Here is an 18,967-nt window from a genome sequence, read left to right as displayed (position 1 = left end):
CAAGGAAAAATCAATATTTCTTCTCCTTCTGTTAATACACATCCTGAAAAATTCTCAGTTAGAAATCAAGGGAAAAGCTCAGACATTTTACTGAATGTACTCAATCATTTAAGTTGATTTAAATGTTCTCATAAGATTTGAAATTTCTCAGGATTGCGGTCACTGTCCAGCCATGAGCACAGAACCTGCAGGAGACCAGAGGCCCTTGGGAGCTGCAGGCGGAGTTCCATCTGAACTGGGGGAGCCACCAGTGATGCCACTGAAGTCCCAGAGGACCTGGACAATGGCATCCAAACTATCAAACTTGAGTACAAACGGAGAAAACCTGAGACCATTGGGGAAAAAGTAACTGATGATAGTTGTGAACTGGGGAAGAGACTCGGGCAGAGAAAGGGAGGGATCAAGGTGGACTGTGGAAGAAGCAGCCTGTGGAAGAGTGGGGAGGAGAGGGATTCGAGGGACCAGCTGCCCGTGGGGAGGTGGCTGGTCAGTGCTGGTCTGGCCAAACCCCCTGCCTCATCACCATGGTCTGTCCTGCTTATTAGGCTGGTTTCAGTTGGGGTAGAGTTACTTATCTTCATAGTCACTTGTACAGGGCTGTGTGTTAAATCTGTGATGGAAACAGTGTTGATCACAGCCCAATATTTCAGTCATTGCTGAGCAGTGCTTGCACAGTATCAAGGTCTTTTAAGCTTCTCATGCTGAGAAGAGAGAGGAGGCAGGGGGTGTCCAAGAAATTGAGAGGAGACGCAGCTGAGACAGCTGACCCCAACTGACCAAAGGGGTCTTCCATACCATATGTAGTCATGCTCAGCAATAAAATCTGGGAGGAGAAGGGAGGAGAGAACACTCAGAGTGATGGCGTTTGTCTTCCCAAGTAACTGCTATGTGTGATGGAGCCCTGATTTTCTGGAGATGGCTGAACACCCACCTGTGAACGCAAAGCAGCGGGTGAATTCCTCATTTTTCTTTGATTGCACACACAGCTTTTGGTTTACCTATTAAACTCTCTCTTTTGGCTACCGCTGGCTGCTGCTCCCTCATTTTCCTCCTCTTATCACTTTCCTCCTCTTTATCTCAATCCACGAGTTTTCTTTTACTTTTCTTATCCTTCTCCCGATCCTGCTGTGGTGGAGTGAGCGACTGACTGTGTGGTGCTGAGCGGATGACCAGGGTTAAACTACGACATTTCTTAAAGTCCCCTCCTGGCTATTTGCTGTGTGAGTGGATTCACTGTTGCGTGTGGTTTTGGTCAATTCTAAGTGAGGGTAGCAAGGAGGAGGAGGACACCAGGATGTGAAGACACCCAGGGTTGGAATGGCCAAATGGGTAATATCTCTGAGTCTGGGCAAACACAAAGCCCAGGTCCACAGCTGGGGGAACACAGGAGCGTGTGAGACAGTGCATAAGTTCTGCCCAGGATGTACGGACCACTCGTGCAACCTTCACACCAGATCAGTCTGAGAGGGGCAACAGGACAGGGTCAGTTCTGTTGCTCATGGTTGTGTAAGTGCTGCTGTTGGTGTGGTGGCTGTGAGGGTGCTGTTGCCTGTTGGAACTGGTCTGTATCAGACTGTCTGTGTCCATCTTTGTTTCCCTGCAGATACCTGCGTTTAGTGCTTTCCCTTTGATGACTCCACCTTGGGCCATGTCTCACTCTGTGGGGTCCTGTCACTGCCCACCTCAGGCACAGCTGGTCCGTGTGTATCTCGTGGGCTCTCCAGGCAGCTCCAGATTCCTCTCCTGGAGGATGGTCCTCTGCCTCATCATGCACTGGGATGGTGCATATCTCCGTGACCATTCACCATCTCCACTGTCAACAGACAACAAGGGATGTGTCCTGCTGCATCCTGCTGTTGCCCTTGCCTATGGATCCAGCGAAGCAGCAGCCCGAATTCACAGGTGTCAGAGAGGGAACGACCACTGAGTTGCCCATGGGCAGCCCCAAGGCCACCAGGGCTGCTCCTCCATGGGGCAGCATTTGCCTCCTGGACCCTCCTGCATCCTGGGGCTGCTCCCCCAGCTCCAGAGGATTGTGAAGAGGTGGGACATGAGACAAATTGTTTTCTGCTGCTTCATTTATTGAGTTTATCAAAAACTAAGGAGCGCATATACATATGTAGATGAGGTCTTTGGTTCAGAAAAAGACACGCAGGAGGCCAAGAATTATATTATTACAGACATGAACCAAGAAACAAAGCCCAGCAAAAGCACTATGGAAAAATATAGACACATAAGAAGAAAAGAAGGAAAGTTAGTCCTGGCTATTTCTCTTGCAGCCCTAGTGAAATAGTGTGAACCTTAGTAACCTAAAGTAGTGAGTATTGAAATATTTTCCTCAGGGCATCCTTGAGCTCCTGGTTCCTCATGCTGTAGATGAGGGGGTTCACTGCTGGAGGCACCACTGAGTACAGAACAGACACCACCAGGTCCAGGGATGGGGAGGAGATGGAGGGGGGCTTCAGGTAGGCAAGCATGCCAGTGCTGACAAACAGGGAGACCACGGCCAGGTGAGGGAGGCACGTGGCGAAGGCTTTGTGCCGTCCCTGCTCAGAGGGGATCCTCAGCACGGCCCTCAAGATCTGCATATAGGACAGCATGATGAAAATAAAACATCCCAAAACCAGAAAACCAAGGAAAGCAAGAAGCCAAATTTCCCTGAGGTAGGACTGTGAGCAGGAGAGCTTGAGGATCTGGGGGATTTCACAGAAGAACTGGTCCAGGGCATTGCCCTTGCACAGTGGCAGTGAAAATGTATTGGCCGTGTGCAGCAGAGCATTGAGAAACCTACTGACCCAGGCAGCTGCTGCCATGTGGACACAAGCTCTGCTGCCCAGGAGGGTCCTGTAGTGCAGGGGTTTGCAGATGGCAACGTAGCGGTCGTAGGACATGACAGTGAGAAGAGAATACTCTGCACCAAACAAGAAAGCTAAAAAGAAGACCTGGGCAGCACAACCCGCATAGGAAATGACCCTGGTATCCCACAGAGAGTTGGCCAAGGATTTGGGGACAGTGATGGAGATGGAGCCCAGGTCGAGGAGGGCGAGGTTGAGCAGGAAGAAGTACATGGGGGTGTGGAGGTGCTGGTCACAGGCTATGGTGGTGATGATGAGGCCGTTGCCCAGGAGGGCAGCCAGGTAGATGCCCGGGAAGAGCCAGAAGTGCAAGAGCTGCAGCTCCCATGTGTCTGTGAATGCCAGGAGGAGGAACTGGGTGATGGAGCTGCTGTTGGACATTTGCTGCCTGTGGGCATGAGGACCTGTGCAAGGAGGAAAAGACAGTGACGGTTCAGATGAGACTTGTCTGGGAAAACCAAAGTCATTTCCCACAGCCCCTCCCACAAAGAGACTCTTTTCATTTTCCAGGAGAACGTCCTGGCTGGAGCACTCGTCGGTGCTTGATGAGTGTGCAATGAAGAGCAGGGTCTCTGCCCAGGGGCTCTTGAGGAGTCAGCCTGAGCCTGTGTGATGGGGTGGGGCAGGGGCCAGTCCTGGGGTTCAGCTTTGTCAGATTGAACCGCTCCTGCTGCAGAAGGGACTGCCAGCATCTGTACCCGCAGGGCTGAGCAACTGAGTTTGAGAGGTTTGGCGTTTCTACAGCTCCTTCTCCCCTCCCACCCTGGGGAGTGTTGTTGGGTGCCAGAAACCCTCAGCATTTCTGCTGCACTCAGGGAGAACAGAGCGAGTCCTGCGAGACCAGAGGATGCCTGTGGGTCATGCAGAGTGAGGGCAGCTGCTCTGTCCCTCTGTCTTGCTCCAGCTGCCCTGGGCTGGCACCTTTCTGAGATGGAGGCTGATCACACTGCCATGTTACCCTGAAAAGCCACCAGGCACTGCTGAAAGCAGAGGGACCCACCACAGACCACAACATGTCTCACCCTCTCCTAAGGTTTCAGTATCCCATGTTTATCCCGGAAACCACGGGTTTCACAAACCCAACAGCATTTTCTCTGTCACAGCATCTCTGTGCTCCTCCATAGGGCTTTCACATAACACAGAGAGGATGTAGGACAGGTTTGCATCCTGGAGGGAAGCTCACAGCTTGGAATGAAATCTCAGGGACACAGCCAAGAGTCCTAATGCTGGCATTTGATTCAGGGAGACTCAGCTCATTCCCCAGCCCCACACACTGCATTGCCCACAGCCCCACAGGGCAGAGCAAAGCTGGGACACGTGTTCCCATGGACACAGCTGCAGGAAAGGACCCACAAGATCAGGCTGTGACTCTGCAGCTGAAACTCCCATCCCCAGAGAGCCTGACAGCAAGAACCAGATCACACCAGCAGTGACCCAGAGCAGTGGAGCAAGAAGGAAACTGCGGTGAGGGTGGGTGTGAGAGAGGCCAGGGCAGAGGCAGCCGGGCACTCAGACAGCGTCACCCTTCCCCAGCTGTGCAGCCACCTCCCACACACCAGCATTGCCGGGCAGCTGCTCTCAGCCCCTGTGCTCTGCAGAGGGAACTGGAGCTCTGGCTGCACAGGAGCTGCTTCATGCCTTGGAGCCCCCGGCGCTGAGGGCAGAGGCTTTGCTGGGTGGGAGAGGAGGCGAGGGGGCTGCTCACAGCGGGGATCTGCACTGCGGGGGTCATACGGAGTTTTCTGTGTTCTCCCTCCCATAACAATTCTGAGTTTAGTTTCCTCTCATTTCTGATCATTTCCCTATTGCCTGGAGATTCTCCTCCTGGGAGGTGTTTCCCTGTCCATGTCTTTTCCCTGTCAATGCTCACAGACCCCATCCCACCCTCTGTGCCCTCACCCTGGCCCTACAGATCCTGCCTGTTCACAGGGCACTGCCTGGGGGCATCTTCCTGTTTGCAGACTGGGGAAAAGGACAGGTCAGAGTAAGACTGACGAGTATAGCCAATGTGATGCTGGTGCTGTGCACAGGCAGAGCAGCAGCTGAAGGGATGTTATGAGGCTTCTGGCAGATGTGATGATTAATCGGAGTTGCAGTTCAGGAGTCACAGTGACTTGTTTAAGCATGAGAGCTCACTTTCATTTTTTCCTTTCCTGAACCCCGCAACCCTTGGGATAGGAAACTGAAAAGGCAGGCTCAGGAAAGCTCCCTATCTGTCTGCTAATCCTTGCATTGGTCTTCTGCTTGAGGCATCCACTTGGAAAAATCCTGGGGGTGATCTGGAGCTGTGAGGAGCCCTGACCCACACAGCATCCTCTCCAGAGCACAAGCACCTTTCCTGCCCTGATAGGGGTCCCTCCTTCCCCGCACAGCTTCCCCCCACAGCCCCGTGGGGATCTCCCCGGGCAGGCTGAGTGCTGACCCTGGCAGGCGGCAGAGTCCCTGCCCCGGCACAGCCCTGGGGTGCAGGGACCCTGCTCTGCAGGACAGCCCTCGGCACCCCTGGGTGCTCACCCAGCTTCACAGCTGTTCCAAATTGCCTGACAAGAGCCCCCTCCTCACAGATCCCTCAAGCTGTGCCTGTGCTAACTTGAGGAGATGCCTCCAGGAGCTACAGCTGCATTGCCCTGCACCCAGAGACTTACCGGGTCAAGGGCTGCAAAGATTTCTCCTCCAGTGAGCTCTCAGTCATCCTCCCCATCCTGACCACCTTTCATCTCTCTCTGCCTTGCTCGTCTCCCTGAGATCCCCAGGCAGAGCCCTCAGCCCTGCTGCGCTTTGCAGAGGAGCTGCTCCTGGGCAGAGCTGTCTCTCTGCAGCGCTGCCGCTTGCCATGAGCTCCCTGTGTCCCAGGAGCCCAGCCCAGCTCAGCAGCACAGGAGCAGCCCATGATGTTCCTTTCTCTGTCCCCTCTGGGCTCCCTCCAGCTGTCCCTGGGGCTCCAGGGGCACATCCTTTGAAACAACTTGAAGTAATCAGTGATGTTGATTCTCTCTCTTCAGCAGTGACACTTCTTGCCAGCATTGTGTTCTTTGTATTAAAAAGTAAATTGGTATGAGGATCATCTTTTCTTCTCTCATCATTAGGCAGGACAAAAAGAACGTTACAGGAAAGGATCTAATTTCTAAAAACTGGAGGAGGAATATGTTCACCTGAATGAATTTAGGGATTATATTCTGGGTAAACTCATAGGTCTAGAGAGATATCCAGCAATCTTTTGGCCACATCACATCTGTGCTCTGAAGCAAAGCCTTTGCACACATGGGCTCTTGGACACTTGGTACCAGGTTTCCACGGGGCAACTCAGAGGTTTCCTGGTGCCACAGCTGGGGTGGTTCAGCCCAGATGTGAGGCAATGTCCTCAGCCAGGGACCTGACTGGGTGAGCTGGAGCTGTCAGTGTTGCAGACAGAGCTGTGACACGGATGGAATAAACTGCCAAGGCAGGGTGGCAGAAGTTAGTTCATCTGGTTGCAAGGACAGCAGCCTCCAAGCACAGCGACAGTCCAGAGAATACTCAGTCTAGACCTGTAAGGCAATTCAAGGGCCCCATAATGAGCCGTTACTGCTTCGAGCTGAGACAGCAGGACCATGTCACAGTGAGGCCACTCTCCACCTTCTTGGAAAGCTCATGGAGACTGGGGGGACTCCCTGACCACTAGCAGCTCTCACACATTGGGTGCACTTTTCAAAAATGGCCAATGGGTGAGCAGGGGAACTAAGGGCTGTGCCCCAGAGCATGTTCACTGGGACCCCAATTCTGGGTGTCTGAAGGTGACAGGGTTTACCCAGGGCAGGTTGTGCCTGTCCATCCTCTTTGCTTTCTGTGAGGAAAGGACAGGGTTGCTGGACGTGGGGAGAGCAGTGGTGGTCCGTTACCTGGAAGTTAGCAAGGCATTCAGCATCATCCCCCACAATATTCTTGTGTCCAAGGTAGGATATTATGGTTTGTGTCAGTGTGTAAGTAGACGGGTAAAAAATAATCTGGAAGGTCAGGCTTGGAAAGGTGCTATAGAAAGGGAGAAACTTTCCAATCCTGAGGACAGTCAAGCCCTGGAAGCTGTTTCCCAGGGGTGCGCATCCACTCTGTCCCAGAAAGTGACCAAGATGTGTTTGGAGAAAGCCCTGAGTAATCTGGTCCAACCGTGCTTTGAGCAGGAGGTTGGTCAAGACACGTCCCAAGGTCCCATCCAGCCTGAATGATGCTGTCCTTTCATTCCCTTCACGTTTTCAATCTAGGGACAGCTCTCAGGTTCTCTCTGACCATAGGAATAACTCACATGAGGTGCAGGGCTGCCTTACAAGTGCCCCCAAACAGCCCTGACCACATCTTGTGCATCCCTTTTCCTTGCCCCCACCCAAGTTCTTCTGTTCTGCTGTCCTCATGCCCACCTTGTTCATCCTTTCAGAGCAGGTTGCTCAACAGGTGTCAGCATCCATGTACAGAGTCTGCACATCAGCCAGGCAGCAAAGCCATCATTACAGAAATGGAGACGGGGCTCTTGACCAGCTCCTTGCACCCAGGAATCGGTACAACTTGTCTGCTGAGATTCTCGGGAACACCTGAACTTTAAGTGCAGAGCATGTGAGTCCTCGTTGGGTATCCTGGCTCGTCTCCTGACCCATGTGGGGCTTCAGGCTGTGAAGAGAATCAAAACCAACTCTTTGGCTGGGGTAGTTTCATTTTACATGTGTCACACAGGGCAGATGAAGGGAGCTCAGAACTCCAGTCTCTGCTGCACTGTTGGGATTTCAGAGACTGGAAATGCAGGTGACGGTGTGTGTCAGTGCACACCACATAAACATTCTGGATTCCCTTCTGCCTTTGCACTGACCTGAGATTTGTTCCTTGGCCTTCTTTGCCTAAAAAAGAAGTAATCTGCCCTGTGTCAGCCCCACTCACACCAGAAAAAAAGGGGGAAAAGTATGAAAGGGGTGATTTCAGGGCAATTCTGTCCAAAGAAATACTTTCTAAATGATAAAAATGGTAGAAGTGAGAGGAAAAGCTCTTAAAAAGAACTCCATGCAAGACGTTAGCTACTGAGACATAGCAGCTGTTTTGAGAAGCAAGAACGACTGTTGGGAATGAAGTTAAAAAACTTCAGTTCATCGTCATCATCATCATCATCAGGAATAAGGAACTCCCTGTTATTCTTATTAGTGATTGTACCACTTTTCAAAAACATCCTTGAGATTGTCTCTGTTTTTCGCTGACTCCAAAACTGAGCCTGCTCAGATTTTGAAAGGACTGCTTGAAATCTCTGCAACTCAGATCTCTACAACTGTCTCTCATTGAAGATCTTTTACCCCAGAAAGGGGAAAACTCTCAATGCAGGCACCAAACCAGTGCCCAGCCTGCCTGGAGAGCCAGGCGAGTGGTGCCACACAACAGCCGACCTCGGGGGCAGCTGGAGGTGATGGGAATTGAAGTGGTTTTGACTCCAATCATAATTTAGGTTGGAAAAGACCCTTAAGGTCATAAAGTCCAATTGTAAATACGACACTGCCAAGTCTACCCATTACACCATATCCCTAAGCACCATGTTTACACATCTTTTCAATACCTTCAGGGATGGAAGCTCCAATCCTGAGCTGGCAGGACAACACTGTCTGCAGTTACACATAAGATACCTGTCATGGCTGTGACTTCAGAGTTTCTCACACCCTTCACTGAGCAGGGCGGGTGTTGGGAGATGGGCGCACACTTCAGTTTCCAGATGCCAGGACAGAGCCCAAGCCATCCTGCCCTTGCCCTCTGGCATCCCATTTCTTGAGATGCAAAGCTGCTGGGGCTTCTGTGGATAATCATGTTAGAATGCATCAATAATCATTCAAGTCTTTGTGTAATTTCTCTAAGAGTGTCAGTATTAAAAATAATAATAATTAAAAAAATAGAAAAGGGTTCATCTGCCTACATATAAATACCTGCAACACAGCAGTCTGCATCTGTGGTAGCCCCACTGGCAGGGCCAATCCAATAGGTATTTTCAGTATAAGGCACGACACCCCATCCGTAAGTACACATCTAAGTGGTTCAGATGAAGGGTGGTCTGGCAAAAATCACCCTGTTCCTCCCCAGGTGCACGGACACTGCTCATGTGCCTCTCCAGAGAGTGGCAGAAGCTGGATGCCCTTCCGGGGACAGACTCCTTCCAGGAAAGACACAGCAATGGGAGTAACTCCTCAGGTCTTCATGGCATTTCACTTGGCATCAGTTTTTATGTATTGGGCGCTTTCCTGAGACTACTCTTTCTGCACAAATGCTCACAAAAAGACACCCATTTAGTAAAACATGGTCATAAAGGTGCTGTTATGGACAAGAAATCTCACCATGAGCTCTGGAGGGAGGGACGAAGATGATAATAAGCACCAGGAAGAACCAAGGAGCTCAAGGCCTCTTCTGAAGAGTGAGAGGCCCTGAGCAGCAGTGAGCGGCCATGTGTGGTGTGGGAGGGTCAGGGGATGTGAGGTAGAGAAGGGTGATGGCTGATGACTTCAGCAAATCCTTACAACCATGTCTGAGCCTGCAAGTGGGATGTGGCTGATGTCTGCGGGTGGAGGAGGAATAAGAGAAAGACTTTGGGGGATCCTGGAAAGAAGGCAGCCTTCTCTCGGACTAGTCATATATGGCAGTGACATTTGCATGCTGTGGGCATGGCTGTGCCTGGGAGATGGGGAATGGCTGCTGCTGGGGGGGCTGTGCTCAGGCATGGTCCATGAGCTGACCTTGCTCTGCTCCTCTCTTGCACTGCCCATGCTTGGATGGTCCTCAGGAATCATCCATGAGCCCGGAGGAAGCACCAGCCTCCTGGAGTGTTGGCCCATTACTGGAGGACAAGAGTGAAAGGTTTGTGAGACACATGGGAGTGCAGGAAGACACGGGTCTATGCATAGTAGTAAACGTGTTAAAGAAGAAGACCTAAAGACCATTGGCTGATCGTGCTAATGTGGAATAGATTGATTTTTCTTTTTTATTTTAGGGCAGCAGAAGAAGGAACGTGTGCATTTCAGTGCTGGGACGTGGATCCAAATTGAGGATTCAACCAAGTTTGGGACCGGGACAGCTCAGGTGATTGGTGACCATTGCAGGTCTATGAAAGAAGCTGCATGGGCTTGGGGAGCCTCATAGGCATTGCCAAACCCTCAGAAAACTAGAGCCCTGTGGTTAAAGCAACAGCACTTGGCACCAAAGCCACACCCAAACCATAAATACCCTCCCAGTGACCACGGGCAGAGCCTTGAGAAACATTTGACTGAAAGGGTCTCCTTTGCCAGGCCCTGGGGGTCAGGGCTTGGCCATTCTGATGCTAAACAACCATGAAGGGCTGACAGGGCACCAGAGCCACCTCCACATCGCCTTTACCACCTCTGACCATTGTCTCCAGGCTTTTCCTTCAGCAGCCTCCAGGGACAGGGACTGCTTGTGTCAGCGATGGCCCCTCGTGGGGTCCCAAACAGCCTCAGAAACTTGGGATTTTTTTCTGCCTTTCACGTCATTAGGAGTTTGTTAATTCTTTCAGTAGCTGCAGTTCAGGACCATGGCAGCAGAGGGCTCATTAACATCCAAAATGCGCTTACAAGCCAAGGCTCTCTGCAGCACTTGCTAAAGGCTTCAGGTCTGGTGTGGATGATTAGAGAGATTTCAGAACTGTAGCCAAACAGTGAGCATTTCCTTAATAAGTTGTCATAAAGCCAAATTTCTTATATTTCTGTCCCCCACCCAATGCCCTCATTGCCAGAACAACTGGTATCAATGTCCACTAAATATTGATCTAGGAAATCTCCTGATAAAGACTGAATGTGTCAGAAAAGTGGGTGCCTAAAGCACCACCTGAGTGAGGAGACAGGATAGGACTCCTCAGGAGGAATCACACAACTCTGGACCCAGAGGTGGGAGTTCCTGGGAATCTCAGGTGCCACAGCACAGCGATACTTGTGTTCAGGGAGCCGGTCAAGTGACCCATCTCCTTTTCTGTAATGGTGTCTGAGTTTGCTCAGGTAACTCCTGACTTGAGCCCCATCCACTCCTGGCTGTTCTCCAGACTCCTGCCTTCAGGAACAAAGTCCCAGGAGACCTTGCTGGTGGAGATGGAGGCAAAGAAGCCGTGAAGTACCTCAGTCCTGTCTGATTCTACTCTTACGAAGTTCAGCAGCAGGCCCACGTTCACCCTGTCTATAATTTTACTGTAAGGAAGCAACGTCAGCTCATCTTGCTGCCCTCAGCCTCCCCTGCAGGTATCAAGTCCAGGGCAGCTTTGGCATCATCCCCACATCCATGGACAAGGATTCTAAATGCCTCCTTTACAGCTTGACCTGCTTCCACCTCCCATGTGCTGCCTTTTTGCCCTGGAGCTCCATCTGGTCAGACAAGCAGCCTCATGATGTAAAGTCTTCTTTTCATGGGTACTTGGAGAGATCATTCTTGTGCTTGGAGCAGGCTGTCCTGTAAGGCTTCTCAGATTTCCTGAGCTCCTTCACCCTTCAGACCTACTTCCATGTCACCACCTTTATTGGCCGCCGTCTCCCAGTATGTCCGTGTCTTCTCCTCTGGAGCCCACCAGCCTGTGCTCTGCTGCTGGCCTTCCTCCCTCCCCTCTGGTGCCTGGAATCCCACTGTTCCCTGGTCACCACAGCCAAGGTGGACACTGATGTGCACATCTCTCACCAGCTCTTCTTTGTCTCCCAGTTCCAGATCCAGGTGAGCATCACCCTTGTTGGCCCAGCAGGCAGTCACGTTAAGAAGTTGGCCCAAGATCCTCTGGACTGTTGGCACCTGCTGCTTTGCCTGGCCAGTGCAATTAATTGCCAGGGCAATTACAGTTCCCCATAGGAACCTACTCATTGACTTGTGACTTCCTCAGGTTACTAACAGAAGATCTTTTCCATTTCTTCTCCATGATCAAGAAGTTTGTAACATCCAACACGTTATCACCCTGTATTGGGTTTACATGGCAAAGTCTTGGAACTGGGGTGAGTGTGGGCGTGCTACAGTTGTCACCTCTCTGGGAAGACAACAGGAGTTTGATGTCAGACAGAGCCGATATGAGCTGGCTCCAAGATGGACCCACTCCTTGCCAAATCTGAGCCACTCAGGGATGCTGGCAGCACCTCTGTGATATTGTATTTGAGAAAGGGTAAAAAACACTGCACAACAGCAGGTGGGAGAGAGGAGGGAGGAAATGTGAGAGAAAACACACTGCAAACACCAAGGTCATATCCCATAGGACCCAAGCAGGTCCCTCAGCAGGCCAAAGCCTGCTCTCCTGAAATCCTGCTCTTTGCCTTGTTATCATCTCCCAGGAGCCTCAACGCCACTTTCCCATCCCTGACTGTTCCATCCCTGACCAACCCTTTCTGGTTTGTAAGTGTGAAGTCCCACAGGGCACCTCACCTCACTGACTCCTCAGCCACCCGTGTCAGGAAGATGTTGTCCATGAGCTCCAAAACCCTCCTGCATGCCTGGTACCTTGCAGCTATTGGGATATCTTAGGTCTGCCATGAGGACACAGCCCTGGAAACATGAGGCTTCTTTCCTTTGTCTGAAGGAGGCCTCATCTAATTCCTCTTCCTCATCAGTGAGTCAGTAGCTGATGTCCACCCACCACAACATTGCCCATGTTGTTCTGCCCTCTCATGCTGACTCCTCAACTTTCAGCTGATATTCTCTGTCCCCAGGCAGAGCTCCACACATTCCTGCTGCCGTCCCACATGAAGGGAAACTTCCCCTCTAAGTCCAGACCTCTGGCATTACGAGCACTAGCCCCCCAAGACCGCAAAGTTTCTCCTGCAGGTGGTATTCGTAGTGTCCTGTAACTGCTCATGATGTTATCTTGGGATAGACGCCCTCATCAGGATAAACCGTCTGCATGTAAACACTAACAGCTGGAGCTTCTTCTCCCCTTGGCTACGGCTGTTGTCTCCAGCTCTGATGCCTGTGAGGAGACACCTTGTCCTTACAGCACAGGGGCCTCATGGCCTCCTTGTCCCCAGCCAGGAACCTGGGAGGTGTGGGACCATAGTCCTGCCCTTGGCCTTGCACAGCCCCACATCACACTGTCCCAGGAAGGGCCCTGGGCAACGTGGGAGGGACAGGATCTGCCTTCCCAGGGCTGGGGGTCAGGGCTTGGCCCTTGGATTAGTCAAACACATCCAGGTTTGCTCAGCATCAGAGAGACCTTCACCTTGCTTATCCTGACCTGTCATCTCTGCCTCCAGTTTTCTTCTCTAACCAGACCCTGGGGTCAGTTCCTCAGTAATGTTCCTCAGTGGGACCCATTAACATTACAAGAAACTTTGGAGTTTGAATCTGACTTGGACTTCTTGAGAGGTTTCTTCAGCTTCCTCCAGGGTCTGAAGTTCATGGACTCAGCACCATACCCACCAGAGGGGTCATTAAAGTGCCTTGGGCTGCTCCTGTGCTGCTGAGCTGGGCTGGGCTCCTGGGACACAGGGAGCTCATGGCAAGCAGCAGCGCTGCAGAGAGACAGCTCTGCCCAGGAGCAGCTCCTCTGCAAAGCGCAGCAGGGCTGAGGGCTCTGCCTGGGGATCTCAGGGAGACGAGCAAGGCAGAGAGAGATGAAAGGTGGTCAGGATGGGGAGGATGACTGAGAGCTCACTGGAGGAGAAATCTTTGCAGCCCTTGCCATGGTAAGTCTCTGGGTGCAGGGCAATGCAGCTGCAGCTCCTGGAGGCATCTCCTCAAGTTAGCACAGGCACAGCTTGAGGGATCTGTAAGGAGGGGGCTCTTGTCAGGCAATTTGGAACAGCTGTGAAGCTGGGTGAGCACCCAGGGGTGCCCAGGGCTGTCCTGCAGAGCAGGGTCCCTGCACCCCAGGGCTGTGCCGGGGCAGGGACTCTGCCGCCTGCCAGGGTCAGTGCTCAGCCTGCCCGGGGAGATCCCCACGGTGCTGTGGGGAGAAGCTGTGGGGGGAAGGAGCAAGATCTGGTTGGGCAGGATTCTGCTATGGAGAGGGTGCTGCCTGGGTCAGGGCTGCTCTCAGCTCCAGATCACTAAAGGAGATTCCAAGGGGACCTTTTAAAAAGTACAGCAAGGCAGTGGGTACCTGAAAGGGAAAGAATCTGTTATTTCAGTCTCTTACTCTGGGTTGTTAGGGTGGGCACTGGGACATAGCAACTCATCTCTTGGCTCAGGAGGAGGCACTGAAATTCCAGGTCCATTTCTCTTAGACGTGAATAAACCTGGGAGTATAAGAAATCAACACACTGTGGCTTACAAACAGCATCAGGATGACCTTTCCAGCCTCATCAGGGCTGGTCTGATGTTCCCATCAGAGCCGGCCCACACAGAGCTGCCCCTGGGCAGTGCCGGCTGCTGGGAGGGGTCTGCAGGGCAGAGCTGAGCACACAGCGGCTGGGATGGGGTCTGTGACACTGACAGGAGGAGACCTGGGCACAGGGACACAGCTGCAGGCAGGGACAGCTCCAGGCAGCAGAGCAGGGGCTGGTCAGGAGCTCTTCTGCTCCTGCTCTGCAGGTGGCTGCTGGGGGTTGTCTGCTGGGCAATGATCGGACTGTCCCTGTAGCACATCCCATCTCCAGGAGCCCTGACTCTGCTCTGCCTGTCCTGCTGGGCTCACCAGCTGCCCCCAGAAAGGCCCAGCTCTGCTGTAGGATGCCAGGAGTGCTGAGCCTTTATTTGGGGTCTGCACTCTCCTGCCAGAGTCCTTTGCTTGTCTGGGAGAGGAGTCGTGTCCTGCTCTCTCCATCACATCTGCACCTCTGGGCTGGGGCAGAGAAGAGTTTGCAGATCTGCCCTTTCAAACAGGGCTCCCTGCTCCAGTACGAGTCCAGTGTTGGGTTTTCTTTTCAAAAGAGGATTGTTTATGAAGTTGTTTTTAAGGCAGCACAGGTGAAAGCACAGGGCAAATGGGTAAAAGCTGCTCTCCTGACTCCGCACTGAGCCACAAAGAGATGAGCCCTTTTGCCTGTCCCGTCTCAAGACTCTTCACATTTTCAGTCATATATATGAGAAACTCAAGCCCTACAAAAATCTAGTCATGAGATGTGATGGTGGAAAATTAAAAACATGGACAAAATCATAATAATGACACACTAAGCCTCCGCTCTGCAGCCCATGCTCTTAAGTGTCATGAGAGCAGATATTGAAGTTTTTCATGAACAGTGCATAACATATGACATTGCTTGTGAACATCAGAGCTCTCAAACCAGCTCCCATGTCCCCACTGCAGCCGAGCAAAGCTGGCTGCTGGGCCCCAGACGGGCAGAGGTCCTGCTCCTCACAGCACACTCAGCCAGCACATAGCAGAGAAACGAAATGCATTTCAAATGGGGCTGGGTGTGAATGAAAAATGGAGTGGCTTTGCTCAGAGGAGTATGTCCTGATTTTAAGATGTCATTTCCTTTTTGGAAGAGAGTCCCCACGGCAAGAAACAACAAATGTCCAACAGCAGCTCCATCACCCAGTTCCTCCTCCTGGCGTTCACAGACACACGGGAGCTGCAGCTCTTGCACTTCTGGCTCTTCCTGGGCATCTACCTGGCTGCCCTCCTGGGCAACGGCCTCATCATCACCACCATAGCCTGTGACCAGCACCTCCACACCCCCATGTACTTCTTCCTGCTCAACCTCGCCCTTCTTGACTTGTGCTCCATCTCCATGACTGTGCCCAAATCCATGGCCAACTCTCTGTGGGATACCAGGGCCATTTCTTATATGGGATGCACTGCCCAGCTCTTTCTGCTTGTCTTTTTCATTTCAGCAGAGTTTTATCTTCTCACCATCATGTCCTATGACCGCTACGTTGCCATCTGCAAACCCCTGCACTACGGGACCCTCCTGGGCAGCAGAGCTTGTGTCCACATGGCAGCAGCTGTCTGGGCCACTGGGTTTCTCGTTGCTCTGATGCACACGGCCAATACATTTTCACTGCCACTATGCAAGGGCAATGCCCTGGACCAGTTCTTCTGTGAAATCCCCCAGATCCTCAAGCTCTCCTGCTCAGATGCCTACCTCAGGGAAGTTTGGCTTTTTTTGGGTACTGTCTGTTTAACTTTTGGCTGCTTTGTGTTCATCGTGCTGTCCTATGTGCAGATCTTGAGGGCCGTGCTGAGGATCCCCTCTGAGCAGGGACGGCACAAAGCCTTTTCCACGTGCCTCCCTCACCTGGCCGTGGTCTCCCTGTTTGTCAGCACTGGCATATTTGCCTACCTGAAGCCCCCCTCCATCTCCTCCCCATCCCTGGACCTGGTGGTGTCTGTTCTGTACTCAGTGGTGCCTCCAGCAGTGAACCCCCTCATCTACAGCATGAGGAACCAGGAGCTCAAGGATGCCCTGTGGAAACTCATATCTTAGTGTTTTCTGAAGCAATAAACTGCCCATCTGCTTCTACATAAGAGTTTTAATGTAGCTAATTGCAGGACCAGCCTGTCATCTGGATTTTCTGTTACTGCTTGGTTTTTTATTGTTTTAGTGTTGTCATGCCCTTTCTAATTCTCTTTCTGCTTTTCTTTTATAACCACTGGCTGTGTAAATGAGGAGCCGTGCTCTCCTTTTCTCTTAAACAAAATAAACATTCCTGTAGTGACTTGTTTTTCACTATATCCTTCCTGCAAGGCCTGTTTGGAGCTGCAGGGACAGCTCTTGTGTGCATGGGAGGAGGGGAAAAGAGTCCAGCCTGGCAGCCCTGCCAGGGAGCACCAGCGCTTGGCCTTCCAGAGCTGTTCTCGTTCCACTCCCACACTCTCCTTCTCATCCCTTGTGTTGGTGCAAGGCCTGAGTGCTCTGGCAGCCTGGTCACCGTCCTGCTGTGCGTCAGTCCTGTGAGCGCAGGCAGGGACAGGCCATGGGCACTGCTGTGACAGAGCTGGCCTCTGTAACAGTACTTCTATAAAGAAGAGTGATCTCCTCAGGGCAGTGCTGGAAGGCTTAGGTCTTCTTCAAGTTTCTGTCAAGAGCATGCACAAGAAAATGGCCACAGATGCAAACACCAGTGTCCAGCTGCACAGTGTGTGTGTGCAGGGCTGGGCACTCAGCAGTGTCCTCTCACAGCCAGGCCTCCTGCCAGAGACCTGCAGGACCAGCAGAGCAGGGGCTGGGCTGTGCCCCTGTGCACTGGACACCCCGCGGAAGCTGCCCCAGGGCATCGTCATGGACTGGCCCCTCACAACCAACATTTCCAGCCCTGGCCTCCCTCCCCAGCTCACAGAGGTTGTTCTTCCCTCCATGGAGGGACACTGAATGAGTAGCTCAGCAGTCCAAGTTTGCATTGTACAGATGAGATGTGAGCATGCACATCATGTACACGAGTTGACATGAACCCAAGTGAGCACAAACGCCATCAGTTATTCCAGGGGGTTCCATGAAGGCCCATGGGACAGACAGTGTCTCGAGGTCACTTCATGTTGAGAGTAACATCCCATGGGAAACCACCAGAATGCAGCACTGGGATGTGCTTCCTTGAACTGAGATCCCTCCCTGTGTCCATTCCACGTGACATGGGACATCTCAGACGAATACAGAGCAGGGGGACACACCTTAGGGCTGAGGTACCTCCCATCCCTTCGGAGTGGCAACAGGAGGTTTTCATCGAACAGATGAGCTGTGAGCATGCACGTCACGTATGTGAGGTGAGAGGAACCTCAGGTGAGATGAGCCCAGGTGAAAACAAACAGCCATTCCTTGAGGTTCCATGAAGGCCTGTGGGGCAGACAGTGTCTAGAGCTCGCTTCATGTTGGATGTTACATACCAGAGAAATCAGCCTAGATGCAGCACTGGGATATTTCCCCACTTAAATGGTTAGTAGGAAATATATTTGATAACTTTGATAGAAGAAACATACATTCATCTGGTCAGGTCCTGGGCCATAGGGGTTTTATGGATGGGTATGGTGTGTTATGACATCAGCTGTGCCTCAGACACTCATAATCCAGTAAGCAGTATGTGACTGTGAAGGGGACAGTGAGGTCAGTTCTGTCTCTGGAGGTGACAGCCCAGCAGCAGGAACGTGGCTGGGAAAGAACCTCTGCATAAGTACCCACAGCCCCTACCCAGGAAGAGGCCTTGGAGACAGGTTGTCATGTCCATCCCACCTGAGAACATGATGGGACAGAAACAGGGACATGCTCATGTCTATCAGAGAAGCTGAAGGGCCAGCAGCAGTCATGGTGAGGTTACTTCTCTCTGGTCTAGTGGAAGACCACAAGAAGACTAACAGGTAGGGTTCCCTGCTTGATGGGCAGTTTCTGAGGTGGTATAGCTTTCCCAAGTAGTAGGAACAACCAGGAGAGGAAAAAAAAGCTACCAAGTGCAGACTGGGAAGTGGAGACTGGATATCAGGAGGAAGAAATGTGACTGGAAGGGCAGTGCTGTGGTGCAAGAGGCCACCCAGAGGGAGCTGGATCAGCCCATGGTTTGTGTTCCAAAGAACAGGCAGGGAGGGTGCAGACACATCAGTGAAGGGACAGAAATGCTGGGGTGAGAGCAGGTGGGGAAGCAGATGGGTGTGTGCAGCCTGCAGGGAAAGAGGGGCAGGTGTAGGACTGTACAGAACAGTCTGCAATGAAGATGACAAAGGCCACTGTTGAGGCTGGAAGGGACCAACAGGACCCAGGTCTCTGTCCCCTTGGCCATGGCAGTTGTCTCTGCCACTGAGGTCCATGAGAAGACATGTTGTCCTCATGGCACTGGGGCCTCGTTGCCTCCTTGCAGCCCCATGGGGAAGCTGGAAGTTGTTGTACCAGTGTTGTCCTTCCCTCGGCCTTGCACACCCACATCCCACGGTCCCAGGAAGAGCCCTTAGCCGTGTGTGAGGGGCAGGATCCCCCTTCCCATTGCCTGGAGGTCGTGGCTTCTCCTTTCTGCTGCAGAAAGCAAACCAAGGGGTTTCTCAGCATCAGAGCTGAGGAAAACACTAAAAGGAGACCTCATGGTGGCTACAGCTTCCTCACAAGGGGAGAAGGAAGGGTAGGTACTGAGCTCTTCTCTCTGGTGACCAGTGACAGAACCCAAGGGAATGGCAGGAAGATGTGCCGGGGGAGGGTGAATTGGACATGAGGAAAAGGATCTTCACCCAGAGGTGCTGGACACTGAACAGGCTCCCCAGGGAGGTGTCACGGCCCCAAGTCTGACAGTGA

The 18,967-nt window shown here is 52.2% G+C and overlaps 1 protein-coding gene across 1 annotated transcript; it reads left to right on the top strand.

The window, feature by feature from the left end:
* Positions 1-15,271: 15,271 nt before the first annotated feature.
* Positions 15,272-16,186, top strand: LOC135999371 (olfactory receptor 14A16-like). Its single transcript, XM_065652928.1, has one exon. The coding sequence runs from the start codon at positions 15,272-15,274 to the stop codon at positions 16,184-16,186; it is 915 nt and encodes a 304-aa protein (XP_065509000.1).
* The last annotated feature ends 2,781 nt before the right edge of the window (positions 16,187-18,967 follow it).

Source organism: Caloenas nicobarica, chromosome 28, assembly GCF_036013445.1.
Source record: "Caloenas nicobarica isolate bCalNic1 chromosome 28, bCalNic1.hap1, whole genome shotgun sequence".
Lineage (NCBI taxonomy): Eukaryota > Metazoa > Chordata > Aves > Columbiformes > Columbidae > Caloenas > Caloenas nicobarica.
The sequence above is the reverse complement of the archived record's forward strand: the minus strand, read 5'-3'. Positions and strand labels throughout refer to the sequence as shown.

Excerpts from the sequence above, each read along its gene's own strand:
- LOC135999371 (XM_065652928.1), top strand. The coding sequence starts at position 15,272 with ATGTCCAACAGCAGCTCCATCACCCAGTTCCTCCTCCTGGCGTTCACA.